The sequence below is a fragment of the Atractosteus spatula genome, chromosome 14, assembly GCF_055471065.1.
Source record: "Atractosteus spatula isolate fAtrSpa1 chromosome 14, fAtrSpa1.hap1, whole genome shotgun sequence".
In the NCBI taxonomy this organism is placed as follows: domain Eukaryota; kingdom Metazoa; phylum Chordata; class Actinopteri; order Semionotiformes; family Lepisosteidae; genus Atractosteus; species Atractosteus spatula.
This window is the reverse complement of record NC_142719.1, coordinates 22,831,346-22,850,100: the sequence shown is the minus strand read 5'-3', so window position 1 is coordinate 22,850,100 and position 18,755 is coordinate 22,831,346. Positions and strand designations below refer to the sequence as shown.

General features: G+C 35.2%; 1 protein-coding gene across 3 annotated transcripts; it reads right to left on the bottom strand.

The window, feature by feature from the left end:
- Positions 1 to 1,913: 1,913 nt before the first annotated feature.
- Positions 1,914 to 18,030, bottom strand: crb3a (crumbs cell polarity complex component 3a). 3 transcript variants are annotated; one of them, XM_088932773.1, is made up of 5 exons: positions 18,003 to 18,021; positions 17,739 to 17,820; positions 15,544 to 15,860; positions 7,194 to 7,240; positions 1,914 to 5,790 (listed from the first exon to the last, which is right to left on the bottom strand). In XM_088932773.1, the coding sequence occupies exons 3-5, from the start codon at positions 15,548 to 15,550 to the stop codon at positions 5,584 to 5,586; spliced, it is 261 nt and encodes an 86-aa protein (XP_088788899.1). In that variant the 5' UTR covers positions 15,551 to 15,860; positions 17,739 to 17,820; positions 18,003 to 18,021; the 3' UTR covers positions 1,914 to 5,583. The 3 variants fall into 3 exon arrangements, with proteins under 3 accessions (XP_088788899.1, XP_088788898.1, XP_088788897.1); XM_088932772.1 differs by lacking the exon at positions 18,003 to 18,021 and adding an exon at positions 16,237 to 16,330 and having other exon boundaries at positions 17,739 to 17,991; XM_088932771.1 differs by having other exon boundaries at positions 17,739 to 18,030.
- Positions 18,031 to 18,755: the final 725 nt, after the last annotated feature.

The following is an 18,755-nucleotide window of genomic DNA, read 5'->3' as shown; positions in this document are numbered from 1 at the left end:
TATCTTCGTTAAAGACTTTGATGGCTACAGCTCAAACATGAGAGGTTGAGCTTTATTAGCTCCACCTTGCGGAAATTCCGGATACTATTATTTTGCTAGCGGTATTTACCGGTAACTCGCGGTATTTACCGGTAGCTTGCGGTAGACTGCGTACAGCGTACCGGAAAATAATGCGGTATCGCCCGCGCATTTTGAATGGCTGCATCTGTACACTGCTTTTAACAATATAATACCTGTTAATATCATAATACCTTCTTTGGCAATATTAGCCAAAGAAGAAAAGGAGAAATAGGAATCTTAATTCAAATAATTAGTAGAGTGACCTGTTCAATGATGGGTCATGTTTGTCTACAGACAGGGAGCAACAGACTTCATGTTAGTGATTTACAGTAAGTAAGCATATAGCAAAAAAATACATCAGACAGATTAACAAGAAGTGAGTCAGCTTTTATAATCTATACTCTGGTGTAATTGCACAGGTAAATTGGGTGTTTGGGTGACAGTCGTTACACCATTTAGCTGACGCTAGTACACCCAAATCACTGCAATTTAGAAAATGATGCATCTAAAAAACAACAGCGAACACAGTAGTAGTAGGAAGGAGTATAACATAAGGAGAAAGATAACAATGCAAAATCATTAAAACAAAACTGAGGAAAGGTTAGTAAAGTCAGCAGAACATAAGAATGAATAAAATGACAGAAAGAATATTCCATTTAATTTGGGTTTTAGTAGCAAATTGTCCAAGGAAGAACTTTCTTGAAAACGCCAGGTTATCAACTTAAAACATTATGGCTGGGTAACTTGTTCTAAATAAGTAAACCTCATTTTAAAGTTTCATTAGAAGGATGGCAGCTCCTACAACAGTGTCCCTGGTCAACAAAGAGCACCACTTAAGAGTAGCAAGGCTTTTTTACAAGAGGAATCCTACTCTGTTGGGCCCCTGAGCAAGGCCCTTAACCCCAACTGCTCCAGGGGTGCCATAAAAAAGCAGACCCTGCGCTCTGACCCCAAGCTTCTCTCCCTGTCTGTGTCTCATGGAGAGCAAGTTGGAGTATGTGAAAAGACAAATTCCTAATACAAGAAATTGTATATGGCCAATAAAGTGATCTTATATATATATATAAAAGCCACAGAATACAACCAAAATACTTTATTTAAGTGTTTAATGAGGATGCAGCAAAAATGCCAAAAATATGGGTGAAGAATACCAAGAAAAAATTGCAGCTCAGCATCAACCTACCTAAAAAGGGGATGTTCAAAGGTAGAAATAATGGGACCCAGTTATAAATATATCTTTCATCAATGAAAATGTGGCATGGTCGAATAGTGGTTGGCATTGCTGCGTGGGTGCCCTGGGTTCAATTCCTTGGGTTCTCCCCATGCTCATGGAAATCTACTCTGGGTGCTCCAGTTTCCTACCACAATCCAAAGACTTGGTTAAGTGGCTTCTGTAAAATTGGTCCTGGTGTTTGTGTGTGCTTTGTGATGGATGGGTATCTCCTCCAGGATGTATCCTGCCTTCTGCCCACTGCACCCCATCACAGGTTCCCTATTATTGAAAGTAACATGATGTGATCAATTAAAAAAGCAATACAACTTTAATCTCTTTTAAATTGCATGTTAAAAAACAAGAAAATGATATCCTGACTATTGGGGAACATAATAGTGTGATACAGATTTTAATGTTAAAAGAAATCTAATCAAATGATCAATTATTTGCATTGTTTTAACAATGTTATTAATTTGCAAAAAGGCCCGATGTGAAAGAGACTTAGCAAACATTGTTACTAGGAAGACTATAACTAATGTCTTTTTCATTTATAAACAGAGGACACAGCAGAAGACATGATTTTCTGTTGACACATTACACACTTCATTTGAAGACATTGCTCACCAATGAACCAGTCAAGTTACAACTGAGCCTTTTATTTAGAATGTTATTTATAGAATGTTATAGAATGTTATTTATAATGTTACATCATTTAATAAAGTTCAAAACAACTGTGATGAAATGTACTCATTTTATACTGCTATTTGTTTTATTGGTCAAGTGGAAACATTTTCTGCAAAAACTCTCATTTCCAAGAAATGCTTAACATATGCAGTCATCAAATAGGTATTCTGGGATTCGAGCCAAGTATCTAGTCGAAACCCGAACAAAGTAGTCTTTGTGGAAAGGAATTCAAATTATGATAAGCATCTGTAGAGATACTACCACCACTTCATGAAATTCATAGACCACAGCAATTACAGCTAAACTCAAAATGTGGTTTAACAGTAGCAGTACTAGTAGCAGCCTGATGCAGCTTTTACCTTCCCTACTATCAGTTCATCTGCTAGATTATATGGTATTGTCCTTCATACTGAAGGTCATCAACCAAAACTCTGGGAAAACACTTTTCTCAATACTGTATAATCTCAATGTAGAGTTGACAAAAGATACCTCCTGTCAGATATGCAGGGTGGGATCATACTTGAAAAGTACACTGATGTGCACACTGGTGCACAGAGCAATAAGTACAATCACTTTCTTAAAATGTGTCTTCCTGCCATTCCCCAAATTTTGTTCTTGAAACCAAAATTAGATTCAAATGACAGCATTAGAAATAAATTATAGTAATAGAGACATGTGTATGTGCAAGAGGCCCCCAGTGGAAACATTTCTTGAACATTTTTCTAGAAGACAAAACATTAAATGCACTAATAAAACATTGTATGGCTCATGATCTGGGCTCTTAATAAACATACAGTAGGTTGTACAGTACCCCACAGTGTGCTTAAATTACTCTGACCTTACAGTGTGACAGAAAATCTTTAATACTTCAAATCAAAGAACTCCTGATAGTAACCTATAAAAACTGTTAGCTGAATTTGACACATCAGCATTAAAAAAATATTTTAATGTTTAAACAATTGTGTGAACAGTTTATCTAGATCATAAAACACTGTGTGCTCCTATATTCATGTTACCTCCATTTTTTCCCCCAAAAAGAATAAACAAAATATGTTTAACTCTTTAATTAGTTCCCAATAAGATTTGTGACTTAACCTTTTGTACTATTTTCCTTTCAGGGGTGAAAAAGATGCTAGTGTAAAGTTAAATTAAGTGTGGCAGCAACAGTTCACTGACGATAACATTATTGGGATAAATTTGTGTCCATTCATACTGTAGATATCAACTGTGCAATTATTAGACAGATGACTGACAAAAAGTGGGAAAGGTCTAGAAAACACTTGCTTTAAAAATTGTTTCAACTACTGTGTATTAACTGTATTAACAGTGTAGTCCTTCACTAAATTAAATTGTTCCTCAGCCATTCAAACCTCTCAAAACTATAACAAAAGATTCACATAGCCTATTTGGACAACACATAGGGTGCATCTGTTATATACACTGTATGTAACATGTTACATATACAATTTTCCATCCATTTTCTTTTTAACGTCTATCAACTCAATCTATTCCTGAAAGCAACGGGCACCAGACCTTGGACGGTGCACCAGTCTATCTTGGGTCTGACAGACACAAACACTGAAACGCACAAACTGACACCAGATTTAATTTTCCCAGAACCCCATTACCTACGAGTATGTTTTTGGACTATGGGAGTAAACCAGAGCACCCAGAAGGAACCCACTTGGCAGTACCGCAGGTGTGGAATTGAACCCAGGTCCTCTTGCATTGTTGTGTGGCAGAAATGCTAACCTCTGAGCCACCGTGCCATCCTAATACAAGGTCTTAAATAGGTTTTATTTTGCCATTGGTATAAAATGCTGAATTCATTTTATATCATGGTTACAAACCATTTCACTCCATCAGAAAATAAGATAAAATCACTGGCTTCCACCACATCTTTTCATTGCTTCTTCACTGTTACTTCCGTCTAGAACCTGCACAGCAAAATGGTAACATGGAGTCTTACTAAATAATATTAATCTGCACACTTAAATACAAGTGAAAAAACCAGGGCAAACTCTATAGATGTCAAAACTATATTTGCAGACTTGCTTTGAAGTCCCTTAAATACATAATATTGAATAATAATTCCTTACACTTATATAGTGCTTTTCTGGACACTCCACTGAAAGCGCTTTAAAAGTAATGGGGACTCCCCTCCACCTCCACAATGTGCAGCATCCACCAAAAATAAAGAATTTGAATAACAAATGAGACACTGGTACACCCAGTTTTTAAAATGTAGTCACTTATATAAACACTTCCATGTAAAAGATTCTTTTTGCCTGACTACACAGAGGACAGGAAGAATCTTAGAAGGCTCCACAACCCCACAGTTGAAGTAGAAACAACAACATCTCACTCTTCAAACCATTTATTTTGCCATTGCCAGTGTCCTGACACAAAACAAATGGCAGCGTTTCACAGCTCTTATTAAAAATAATTTAATTTGCCTCATTTAATGTATTTCCCAGCCATCACCAACGATCACTTGTTTTTCACTGCAAGATTTAACCAACAGGACATTCAAAAAGTAAATTTACCATGAATGCAAGGAAGTCATTTTGCTCAAGAGAGAAATATTCCTAGAAATTTGTTCTGCAGTGTAAAAATACTATCTGGAATAATCATTACAAAACATTCCTGGGGTATAATATAGAGACAGAATATTGTTATAGAAAATCATAGCAGCTAAAATTCATTCTGTTAATGTGGAATAGGATCACTTAAAATAATTACAAAGTCATTCTTTGTCAAACCTTTAAAGCGTAAACTTTTAACAACAGCATTTTGCTTTCAGAATGTTTTATTGCTCAAAACAATACCACATAATTCTAAAAAATCACTGATAAGATACAAAACTCTGAATACCATTGGTATAATGATATAACTAAAAATAACTACAGTAAAGTGCTAAGTTAAATTTCAGTAGTTGTTCATCTATATAGTTCAGCCTTTCCAAAAACATAAAAACTAAGTATTGGCTTCTGTTAATTTATAATGGTATCGAAGTAAACAAGTTTGGGGTGGAAGACAAAACCTATTTCAATGTCTAAAATTTACAAATTAAAGCACTTCAATAAACAAAATTAAGCATTTACACCATAAAACTAAGATTTTTGACAAAATAATACACATACTTGTCATGGCAGAAAACATAATACCTTAATTATTTAAAAATGTTAAGTGTTTTCCCTACCATTTCAAAGTGTTTATCAACCTCAAAATGTTAGTAAGATTCCATACAAAACTGTGAAAAATACAGCTTTGGGATGACTGGAAACTACAAATTCCTAAACCACCACCAGATTCCAATAGAGCCCTATTACTGCAAACTGGAAAAAGATGGGAGGTGGTATTAAGATCTCATTACTCAGACATGTTGTATCTTCTCACCACAACAGTCACTGACTCCCATTACAAGCTGGTAAAGATATTTCCAATGCAATCAGGTTGACACTTAGCAGACAATTCCTCATCTAGAAGATCACTGACATTCAGAAAGCCCAGCCACAACTTATGGTTCTTCAAACATCTGAATAGCAGCATGATCTTGAAGGCTGATCTAAACACAATTATAAATTTGATTCTTGGTCAGAAGTTCAATGAATTCCCATGACAAGTCATATAAGGCGTTCCTCCTTTGGCAGTTTGAGAGCATCGCTTGTCTGCACACGTGCTCCAGTCTGTTCTTCAGAGCTTGGTCGATATGTTCCTTCAGTCTGCCTTTTCTTTCTTATGATGCAGAAGAAGATGAAGAGGGCAATACCCAAGATTACCAGTATACTTCCAATTACACTGGGTACCACAATAGCAGCTATGTTGACAGGCTGTAAGATATAAACAGAATTAACCCTCAAGTCCATTTACAAGGCAAATGGCAACAAATGATCATTTATCTTTATATGGCCTATTAATACATAGTTTTAAGAACACATTCCCCTGTGACAGTTAATTCTCAAAACAAGTCTGCACATTTGACAGTACAGTATGCAACAATGAGTTTAATGTCATAGGTGGAACAAGACAGAAGAAGTGGTAGAGTAGGAATGTGTATAAACATTTGCTGAGGAAGAATATTTTAAAATAGACCTGGAGTGATTATGAATCTTTACAGATCCAACTCAAGAATAAACTCTGAAGGATGAAATTTGTGATTGAAATGTACTACAGACCACTCATCCCAGACAGTTATATTGATGCCTTATCATACAGTGCAATCAGATCTGCATGGAGAAAGCCTAGTGTTCTCTGTGCTTTGTTTTTATGCAAAAATAGCACAGGGAATTATATACCAATCAACCTTACATCAATTGTATCTATAGAAAAATGATAAAAAGAATCAAAATTCAAGGAGCACTAAAATGAAAACTGCCTTCTAGGAATCATCTGGGCAGACAGACGTGGTAGCCTGTGCTTAATTAATCTACTAGATTTTTTTTATTAGAGAGTAACTTCTGAAGAACATAACTTTGTATGACATAGGTATATGGCATGATACATACTGACAAAAAAATAGATAAAGAACAATAAAATACAGTTCCATGAAAAAGTATTTGGCTTCTTTTGATTTTCTGAAGTTTTGCATATTCTGGCCACTAAATGTTATCAGAGCTAGCTTGGGTGCTAGTGATGTATAAAATGCATGCTATTCACATATGAACTCAGAAAAATCTTAATTCTATAAATATGATGCTGTCTGACAAATGTCATATGTCAGTGTTTTTCAAATACATATACTATACAAGTGCGGAATTGTGAATGCATTTATTTAATTACCATCTTTTCTTGGTCTTTAGTAAGAGATGTATAAAAGAGTTATCCAACAGAGGAGCAATAGGGGAGACAACCCTCCAGGGCTGGACTTGGGAAATCCCTGTATTAGGGGGTCAGACCCATTTATGTAAGACTTGAATCTCTTGACCAATACAGACTACTAGATGTTTTCAGAATCAACAATGGAAAAACAAACTAGACATCAGATGTTTATACTACAGGGAAATGTATTTAAAACTGAGAATAGTAATGTCATTAAAGTCAAAATATCTGAAAACATGAAATGGAAGTGGTTTAAAATTCAATTACAAACACATGATTTTCAGAAACATTTAGGATTGAGCACTTGAGTCATTATTAACATTGAGGACAAAACACTACATTAAGACCCACAGAGTCCATGATAGACAATTTTTTTCCTACTCTTATACCAGAAAACTATTAAATATTCACTGACCTTCGCAGTGGTGAAATCACTGGTGTTGGTTTTCACAGTCACATTTTCTGTAAAAATAGAAGGAAGTTGCATTATTCTATGCAGTATGTTTGGTTATTTATACTGTATGGCAACCTGAATCAAGAAATCGGTAGAACTGTAGAATAGAGGAAAAAAAGTTTACAAATCCTACAAATGTACAGGTACAGTATGTGCTACAAAAATTCATCACTCTGAGGTTTTGAGTCCATGCATATTTGTTACATTTACAGAACCTTCAATTTTCTGATCCAGAACCCCATAACTTTAACAACTACATATTTTTCTCCTTTAGTGTCAAATGAGGAATGAGGAAAATCCAGCTTTACCTCTGTCAAGGGGGTTATTCGAGGTGCTATTTTTGGACAACCTGCAGATCAGACCAGTCAAAAATGTTCAGTAATGCACATCTGATGTCACAGTTATCAGAAAACTTATCACTTAAGAGTATTCATTCTTAATTGTATCTTGGAGTAAGCACCACGTTAAAAAAGAAAATAGGGATGTGTGGAAACATGCATTATGTGCATGTAAAAGATTCTCTCCTTTTGTATACAGACTTTAAAGCCAACTGTTATTTGCACCCACATACAGTGGCTATCAAAAGCATTCAACTCCCTTGGACTTTTTTTTATATTTTTTTTAAGAAATCATAATGTATTTAACTGGGAGTTTTTGTCATTGATTAATAGAAACACCCTATATTGTCAAAGTGAAAACAAAATCCTACAGATCCCCCTATATTAATTCTAATTATAAAACGGAAAAAAACCAATTGCATAAGTATCCACGTTCTTTGACTCAATATTTGGTAGAGGCACGTTTGGAAGAAATTATAGTCTTCTTTGATTTTCTACCAACTTTGCACATTTAGACACTGCATTTTTGCCCATTTTTCTTTGCAAAATTACTCAAACTCCCTCACGCTGGTCATAAAAAGTTGGTGAACAGCAATTTTTAACTCCACAGTCTTGACTGGATTGAGATCCAGGCTTTTACTGGGCCACCCTAGAACATTTTGTCTTTTTTTTTCTTTTTAAATCACTCCAGTAGCTGAATGTTTTGGGTCATAATCCCACTGTAAGATGAATCTTCTCCCAAGTCTCATGTCTGTTGCAGACTGCAGCAGGTTTAAATCCAGGATTTCTCTATATTGTACTGCATGCCTTTTTCTTTCTATCTTCACAAGTCTCCCAGGCCCTGATGCAGCAGGATGATAAGACCACCACCATACTTCACAGTAAGGATGGTGTTCATGGTTATGCTTGTGCCAAACAACGCTTACCATTGAGGCCAAAAAGGTCATTTTTTATCTTGTTAGACCATAGAATCTTCTTCCACTTGGTCTCGAAGTCTCAGCATGTAGTTAAGAGTGAGTTTTTTGTCCCTCTCCCATGAAGCCCAAATTTGTGAAGCATGGAGACAATTGTCAGATGCACAGTTTCTCTTATCTCAGCCATGGAAGTCTAATTCATTTAGAACTGGGCTCTCTGGCTAGCGCTCTTCTCATCTGGATACTCAGAAGACATGCTATTCTTCACAGTGGTGCCATATTTCCTACATTTCGTTACTGAGCATTGGGGATATTAAGATTAAGGATTAAGATCACTTTATTGGCCATATACAATTTCTTGTATTAGGAATTTGTCTTTTCACATACCCCACCTAGCTCTCCATGAGACACAGACAGGGAGAGAAGCTTGGGGTCAGTGCGCAGGGTCAACCATTTATACGGCAACCCCAGAGAAGTTGAGGTTAAGGACCCATGGGAGTAGGATTCCCCTGCCGGCCGCGGGATACGAACTGGCAACCTTCAAGCCACAGGCGCAGATCCTTAGCCACAAAGCCACTGCACCACCCCTGCATGTATGCAATGCCTCTGAAATTTTCATATACCCTTCCTCTGATCAGTGTTTTTCAATAACCCTATCCCAGATTTACTTTGAAAGTTTCTTTGTCTTAATAATGTAGTTCTTGTTGGGAGCTGTACTAATCTCCTGAGGGACCTCCTAAAGATAGGTGTATTTATCATGAACTCATGTGAAACACCATAACTGCACACAGATGGACATTCAACAAATCAAATCTAAAGAAATTTGGCTGCACCAGAGCCTTTTTAGCTGTGCCTTAGTAATGGGGGTGAATACTTATTCAATCACTTATTTTCTGTTTTATATTTATAAATAAGTTAGGAAGATCTGTAGAATTTTGTTCTCACTTTGACATTATAGAGGGTTTCACTTAAATGTGAAAAAGTCCAAGGGGAATCAATACTTTTGATAGCCATGGTATATGCATCAATCTATGTTCCACCTTGTTACTTAGTTCCATCCAACCATTTTTATCTTTCTTTTCCAGAGCTTATCTTGAAAATGTCAAACATTATTTAAGTTTTCTAATACATTTTTTTGTAAGTTCATATATTTCTGCAAGTACATACCTGTATATAGTGTTTCTATTGAAAAATGGTAAAAGACCTTTTAAAAATGGCACAATACTATTGTTTCTTCTTCAAATTTACAGATAAACAATTTTCAGTTCTACTGCTCTGCAAATGTGTTAGTTTGCATTCTTAAAGCAATATGAAACTTTTCTAAGAATGTTTAAATTTCATATCCACAGTTTACCATACAGTTTCAAAGCCAAACCTTTCAACTATAAAACTGAAACTAAGGTGGTGTCATTGTTAATCATTGAACTATATAAACAAAACCCACCAAGGACAAAAGTACACTTCGCATAAGAAAAAGTAAACAAATTAAAACAGTTTTAATAGGCTGGAACCTAAAGTGTGTTAATAATACACCAGATTCCCTTTGAAAGCAAGAACATAAAGGTAGTAATGAAGATGAGAGCATTAGGAATACCTGGGCTTATTTGGTTGCCAGTAGCCTAATGATCCAAAACTGATATAGGGCAGTTTCTTAAGAATACCTGGACTTATTTGGTTGCTAGTAGTCTAATGAGCCAATACTGATATAGGGCAGTTTCTTAAGAATACCTGGACTTATTTGGTTGCTAGTAGCCTAATGAGCCAATATTGATATAGGGCAGTTTCTTAAAGGATACCACAATCATCTTTAACAACACATTTGAACAGTTGGTTCCATGCTGCCTCAATTCTCCGTTTATGGAAGCATTTTGTGTCCTAGGAAGAAATTAAGTTGAGGACATCTAGGCATATCTCCATGGGTCCCTGCAACTTGGCATTCATTACACAGCATGAATTAGCATGAATGCTTTCCTGTGCAGTGTCCTGAGAGTAGCAGTATCTTTTTCCCCAGCATAGAGATCCTAACTTTAAAAGATAAATTGCAATGATTACTTTGAACAATTTCAAGCATTTGACCATCTTTTGTTATTACTTTCTCACCCAGCCTGGATGGGAAAAGCGAAAAAAAAATGTCATACATTTTAATGAACAGAACCACTGTCCTTCTTGGCAATAACAAGTGGCAAAACTAGGTATAATGGCTCACTAAATATTGATATCTAAATACAACCAGTCCAGTCATTCATTCATATTTAATTAGGCACAAAAAAACAATGTTAACTCATTATTTACAGTTTCAAGCTTTGGAAGCAAGCAACTGGTGGAAATTAAAGACAATAATTCTCATATATTAATTTACTCCACTCCATCCTTGACTTGCTAACAGCAATGAATTAACAATAGCTATGTGGTTAGTTACCCAAAAAAACTGGCATAAGGGTCACTACGTTTTTAAACCTGTTTAGCCCACAATTTTACATCTCTATTTAATCTATAAAATTTAATCTTTCACAATAGATTCAAGTCACTCAAAAGTAACTCCTTACGCTATTTTAGAACAGCCAAAGGGAAAATCCATCCTCAAAATAAAGAGCTCCATAAGTCCTTTAACATTAAAGAAAATTTCAAAAGTCAATTATCATTACTGATCAAATGCTTTCTATATTAATACTGCCTCTTAAGTAAAATTCTCTATGCATCCAAGGCTTGATGACTTTCTCTGTTGACTTTTCTGTTGAGCAATACTGAAAAGAATACAGTCTCAGAAATATTCATTTTCAAACTCAGTGCTTTTAGTGATGGAACAGTCCTGAAAGTCTAGCACACAAATGTCCAAAAATAAAAAGGGGAATCAAGTAAACGTCAGTATTTCTGGGGGATTGTTTTATAGATCTACCTTCACTTCCTCCATGTAGCAATTTTTCAGGAACACATTTTAGACTTGTAGCTGATAAGTAACTGGATTGCTGGGTGTTAAAAAAATCAAAATGGAACCACAGATCAAATAAACTTCATAATGGCCTCAGGCCTCAAACCATAAGCCAGCTCACAAGAGCAAAGGGAGCACGTCCCTGGCCAACAATGTTAAATACAATACCAAAAGCTTAATGTGCAAATAACATTTGTTTTCATTTCATATTGTCTGGTTTACAATTATATTTTCATGCTAAAAACGCAAATTATTTAACTACGACTTTCACTGTTTAGCAGGAATTACATGGCATAAAAGAATATTCCTGAAAGGACATTTCTTGAGAACTACAAGTGAAGGGCAGCAGAGGGTGACCTTGTATGCTGTCATCACATCTGTTAAAAATTACATTAAAAAAACAAAGATCATAAGGAAGTTATGCTCAGAGGTTTTAGGACAGGAAGTACAGTAGGTACTTGAAGGAATTGAGTGACACTTTAAATTTGCTGCAAATTCCACTTATAAATTATTTATGACCTGTTATAGATTAACACCATTATTTATGTCAATAACCTAAATGTAACTACTACAACTAAATGATAAAACTTAAATGATATTTATAAATGTTTTCTAAATTTGTTTAAAATGAACATAAATGAACAAAGTTATCCAACACCAACTGGCACTGTGTGAAAAGGTAATTGCCCCCTAGTAAAATCAACCCAATTAAAGGGATTATTAGAGTTAGTTGATTAAACACAGCCAGGCTTGATTACAGCCAGCCCTGCTCAATCTAAACCTAACTTACTGTATTTTGACACTTACCATCAGAGTCAAATTGCCAGCACAAAGATTCAACAAGCACATTATTCCACGATAAAAGGAAAATCCTGAAGAGATCAGAAAAAAAGTTGTTGATATCTACCAGTCTGGTTACAAAGCCATTTCTAAGGCTCTTGGATTTTACCAAACCACAGTGAGAGACAATCTCCAAATGGAAAACACTTGGAACAGTAGTGAATCTTCCGAGGAGTGGCCAGCCTGCCAAAATTTATCCAAGAGCACAGCGTAAAATCACCCAGAAAGTCACAAAGAATCCTAAACAAACGTCCAAAGAACTGCAGGCTTCTCTTGCCTCAGATAAGGTCAGTATTCATGACTCCACAATCAGAAAGAGACTGGGCAAAAATGGGCTTCATGGGAGAGTAGCAAGGCAGAAACCACTGCTAACCTAGAACGACATAAATGCTCATCTCTCATTTGCCAAAAAGCACCTGGATGATCCCCAAGCCTTTTGGGAGAATGTTCTATGGACAGATGAGTCAAAAGTGGAACTTTTTGGATGACATGGGTTCCATTATGTCTGGTGTAAAGAAAACGCAGCATTCCACAGTGAGAACATCATACCAACAGTCAAACATGGTGGTGGTAGTGTGGTAGTGTGATGGTGTGGGGATGCTTTGCTGCCTCAGGACCTGGACTACTCGCCATAATTGAAGGAACCATGAATTCTGCTCTGTATCAGAAAATTCTTAAGGAGAATGTCTGGTCATCCATCCATAAGCTGAAGCTGAAGTTTAGTTGGGTCATGCAGCAAGACAATGATCCAAAACACAAAAGCAAGTCCACATCAGAATGGCTAAAAAGAAGCAAAATTAAAGTTTTGGAGTGGCCTAGTCAAAGTCCCGGCCTAAACCCAATAGAGATGCTATGGTAGGACCTGAAACAAGCAGTTCATGCTCGAAAACCTACCAATGTTACTAAATTAAAGCAGTTCTGTGAGGAAGAGTGGGCTAAAATTCCTCCACAGTGATGTGAAAGACAGATATTAATTACCAGTTATTAATTACTTTTTCACACAGGGGATATGGGTCGGATAACTTTGTTTATTAAATAAAAATAAAAGTGTTATTTGTTCACTCTGGTTCACTTTATCTAATATTAGATTTTGTCTAAAGATCTGAAAACATCCAGTGTGACAAATAAGCAATAATAGAGGAAATCAGGAAAATACTTTTTCGCAGCACTGTATATGATAAATTAATTAAACATTTGGAACAAATCCCAATTCCTGACTATAACCTAAACCATGTACAATAATATTTTTTAAACCAATTATATTTCCATTGATAACACATTATTAGACAACTATTATGGGTTACACCTTAGGTAAAGAATTCAGCACAGCATAGATTGTTCTTGTACATAAAAGACAAATTAGAATTAATAGTTCATATTTCATTTATTAAGTGCTATTTCCAAATGCTAAACTAAAGTTGCAAAGAGTTGTAGGTGTCTGGAATGAACTAAACTGTGTTGAGGAAGTCGATTCACTAAAAATCAGAAAAGTTCAGGGTCTCACATGCCACTAGCTACTGTAAGTATCCAAAAGGATTGAATGAAGATTAGTGAAGATGAAAAAGTTAAGAGAAACAAGAATATAAATTGATGTATTGCTCTATATACCCTCATGTAATCAAGGTTTGGTCTTTTTATTTATTTGGAGGTGGATTTTAAGATTCAGCTGATATGTCTTCAATTCATCCCCTAATCTTAATCTGAGTGCATCACTAATCTTTTTTATAAAAATGCATAGAGCTGTAACTAACTGAAATTAATTTACCTGTGCTACAACACCTGGTTATACCTTTTTGCCAACAGTAAACATCAGTAAAACATGATATAACCACTGTTAACAAATGATAACTAAATAAAATTTGCTGTCCTGAAATTATAAACATTCACATTCTTCTTACTAATTCCCTGTATTTAGGAGTTAAGCCTATCATTTTAGTTTATGGAGTCTATGGTATTTAGAGATTACTTCCTAAACAGAAAGCATGTCATATCACAGAAATGCTGCATCAGCTTGTTGATCTCATCTTAAGAGATTAAGGCACAGAATGTAATCATTTCTAAACACGAACACATGGGTGATGCTAATGTACAAAAAGCACTTGAAAATGTTGTAGGGGACATGTAAAGTTTCTGAACTCCTGCATTAATTGCTTCTAAAGTGTGATCCGATCTTCATCTCAGTCATAATAATAGATAAACACAATCTGAATAAACAACACACAAACAATTGTACTTTTTCTTGTCAGTGACAGTGAATGCTTAAACAACATGGAAAATATAGACATGAAAATGTACAATTGTTTGTGTGTTTTTTGTTTCATCAGTTGTTTTTATCTATTGTTATGATAGAGATAAAGATCAGGTCACATTTTAGGAGCAATGACTGCAGGTATACATTTCAAATAATTCACAAACTTTTTCTCACCACTGTACTCTGGTACTATGAATTAAAATGTTCCAAAGAACATACACTTAAGAACTAAAGAAGTAAAGAAATCACTTAAATCACCAGTCACAAGTATAAACAAGTCATTTAAATCCATTTCAAACATCAGTCTCAGCGACTGATATAAAGCTTTGCACAGCAGTTTCCAAAGGATTAATAAAAAGGAGACACACAAATTGTCACCCTAAACTCAAAAACCATTGTCCCAAAACACCTTTGTCTTGCCCAATTTAACTGTGTGCAAAGCAAGAGAACTGAGTGTTTCACAGACTAATTGGCTCATCTGATACAAATGCAATGCTTTTATTCTTTCACATATCAATAATGTGTTCTCCTTGTGCCATTTTGTACTGCTGTTTATGGCATACACAGAGATAATGCTGGATCATTGCTGGATGCTCAGGTTGGGTTCACAGTTTAAGGAGTCAAATAGTTCTCTCTCCTGCTACATTAGATATTTTAATACAGTGAACTATGCTAATCTTTTTGGTGTTGAAATGTTGAAAACTGAAATAGTGGCAAACTGCATATGGCAATACTGCAGAGGGGAATATTTTGTATATGTAAATATAAAAGGCAAGAACTGTACTTGTAATCTTGGGGAAATTATTCTGCACCTCTTTATGAACAAACTACAGAAAAAAATATCTCTTCTTTGTACAGACTTTACATATTGTTAACACTTAAAGTCCATTTGGCTTTTTATGTTTATCAGAACGTGACTCAGTTCAACAATTTAATTAGGCCACTTTTTTAAACCCTTTGGTTCCATTTTTTAGGTAAGATTATAAAGTTACTTGTAGTTCTACTATCACCAGAAAGAAAAACACTAATCGATACTTACCCTGCATGGTGGCTGTTCCAAGTGACTGAAGAAAAATGTACAGGACTGCCAGGTTTTGAGTCTTTTTAATTTTTTAGCAATATTTTTCTACCAATGCAAACGTTAGTCACAAAAGGCAGTATTTCAGTGTGACGTCCATGCCATTTCAGTATGCATGGCATTTGAAAATAAAAAAAAATATATTACCATTAGGTTACTGCTCTCTGCCCAGGTTATTCGTTAAAAACACAAAATGGAAATTAAAAATATAATCTCAAAATACCAATTGTGTCAAGACAATAAAAATCCAGAGGTACATCTGTGGTCTTCATGCATTCCTACAAAATAAAAAAATGAATAATAATTACAACAAATTTACTATTAACCGACAGCATAGGTTGTGCTAGGTCTACGTGTACACTAGTTACTCAAATTTAATTTTATTCTTTAAATTATTTTATTCTATTAACAAAATCATCACACTTACTGATCTTGAGCTAAAAGCAACTGCATAAAAAATTATTTATAAAGTATAACTAAAAAATTTCACATCCACATGAATCTCAATCTTGGGTTCTTGAAATTCTATCATTATATGACTAGCTATATGCATGCTTCATATTTCTTTAATTTTGATTGAACAGTAACAGCAGTGTTTGTGAGATATAAGCAGTATGTTTTATGTTAGATTTTGTAGCATCAAACTGAGCTCACCTCTCTTAATTTGCCTTGTGCTTGAATCAATTCCAACTGTTTGCTCACATAGGGTGCATCTTTAATGAAGGATTCAAACACCTCTATTTAAGATCTAAAACCAGAGAGATGTAATTCCAGAAAGAACTTCATAACTTCAATTATCTCGGCACTCCTGAAGGATCTTGACCAACTTCCTTTTTGAGACAAGCTGAAACACATTCTGTCTGCAACAGTGTCTTTATTTTGGAAGTCCTCTTTAACGGATGAAAACAACAACCTTCTGACACACCTAAGACTTAGTCACTAATCCTCAGAATACTTTTCTCTTTGTGAAGTAGCTGTATATAAAAGGCAATATTTAGCAAGTTGTGCACTTTAAGTGGTGGGTGGAATAATAAATCCACATTACATATCAATACATGATCAAATCAATATAAAAGCCAAAACAGCTTCAAGCCGTTTAAGAGATGTGTGAAAGGTCATGTTTAGGCTCTGTTGATGGCTATAGCAAATAGACTGTAATAAGCACATATAAACCAATTTAAGTTGTTTTAACTACTTTTAATGTACAAGTATAGTCACAATACTTAAACGCAGTGGGCTTTTCCCATTGATTCTCTAATATTTATTTTTGCCGGGTGAGAAAGACATGGCCGTTACTCAAATAATTATTTTCGGTTTGTTCTTCCATGGTATATAATACAGCATAAATGAGTCAGTGCATTTCATGACACTACATTATGCATTGAACATGCAGTAATCTCACCCATCACAATTGTCAGAGAAAATCTTTCAAACCCCTGACACTATGTAGTTTATGTACTTTGTCATGTATTCTCTATGGGATTCTATACCTGTAAAATAATTTAATTTTATATAGAATATTATTAAAGGGAAATTTGTTTCTGCAATATAACAGTGGAAGTAAATGCCCAATTTTAGGACCTGATTTAATTTGTTTAAACCAAACGTGGTATCATTTATAATACTTGATGTGATTTTTTATATATATGATTATATATTCAGGTGTACCCTCTACAACAAATACCTTTTTACCAGCAATGCTATCGTGTAATGCAATATCTATTTAAAAGCGCATTTACATTAATACAAAGTATGTACTTAGTAAAAAAAAACAATCTTCATTTAAGTGGTTATGATGAAGCAATTGATACACCTAAACATGTAATTTATCAACTAATGGAATTTTCCATGGTATAGTAGTAGAAACAGCTGGTGAAACTAAAAGAAGCGTAAAACATTCGGTAAGCTTTGTAACAAAAATATCGACATTTCTTCAGAAAAGATTATCTGACCGTCAAATGATCTCGCTTCTTTCGCTAACAAGAACCTAGTAGGTTTCAGCCAGCGTTACGCCATATCTTTCCAAGGACTTACAACTGAAACAGACAGCAGAGCTAAGGTTCATATTTTAAATAAAATATCACGGTTGCTTTGTATCTTTTAACAGCATTAAAGGGAAAAGATAGCCAACCTAACTAAAGGTAAAGTAGGCTTACCTGTCCACTATATATAGTTTCACTGTTGCACACAAATACACAAAATTCCTTCCAAGAACCACACAGGTCGCTTCCGCCTCACCTAATTAAGTAATCAAAACGAAACTGGTTAGGAGACCACCCTCCTTGGAAAAAAAAAACGATTAATGATTGACTATTTTCCTGTATCACGTAAGATATTTGGACGCCTCTAACAAAAAAAAATGCACGTCTCTGTGCCTCGCACTCACTTCTAATTGGTGTTGCTTAATACCTTAACCCTACCTGTCTCTTCTTTAAACATTTCTCTTCTGTTCCGCCTTTCGTGATCACGTGCCCAACAGTTTCACATTACACTACCTGAGCCTTGCCCAACCTGTGGCGTGATCAAAACCGAGACTCGCCTGTCCACATAAAGTTACAAGAAGAGGCACATTCTTCACATTATAGACTTAAAAAATATTTCATTTTCATTCAACAGGAAAACGAGCTAAATTATCAATTGGAATTGAGCATGTTTTCTTTTATAAGAATACTGATATACGAAACACTGATATATTTACATATTTCATAATCACATTGTTTTCTATGGAAGCCCGTTTCCGCCATGGAGTTAAAAAAAACGGTATGGTATCTCGCTTTGTATCTCAGAATTGCGACTTAAAAACTCAGAATTAGGACTTAGAATATCAGAATTGCTACTTTATATCTCGTAACTGAGACTTTTTAGCTCACATTTGCGACTTCGAAATAGCCCACATTTCATTGTCTATCCTTTTGTTATTGTAACGGATTCGGGTTCTAGAGCTTGTGCCCTCGCCGCTCCCACTCAAGTTCGTGCCTCACTGCATGGGCTCAAACCCAGGTCTTGCCAGCTGAGCTAAAGAAGCTTGCTAGCTGCCCTGATTGTTCAATGTTTAAAAGCACAAGACAGAAAAAGAATAGAGGAAGGTACAGCATAAGGAATACAGACAGATTTAAAGGCAGTGAATCTGCATAATAATACTGGCAGTAAAAATTCCAGTTAATTACATAGCA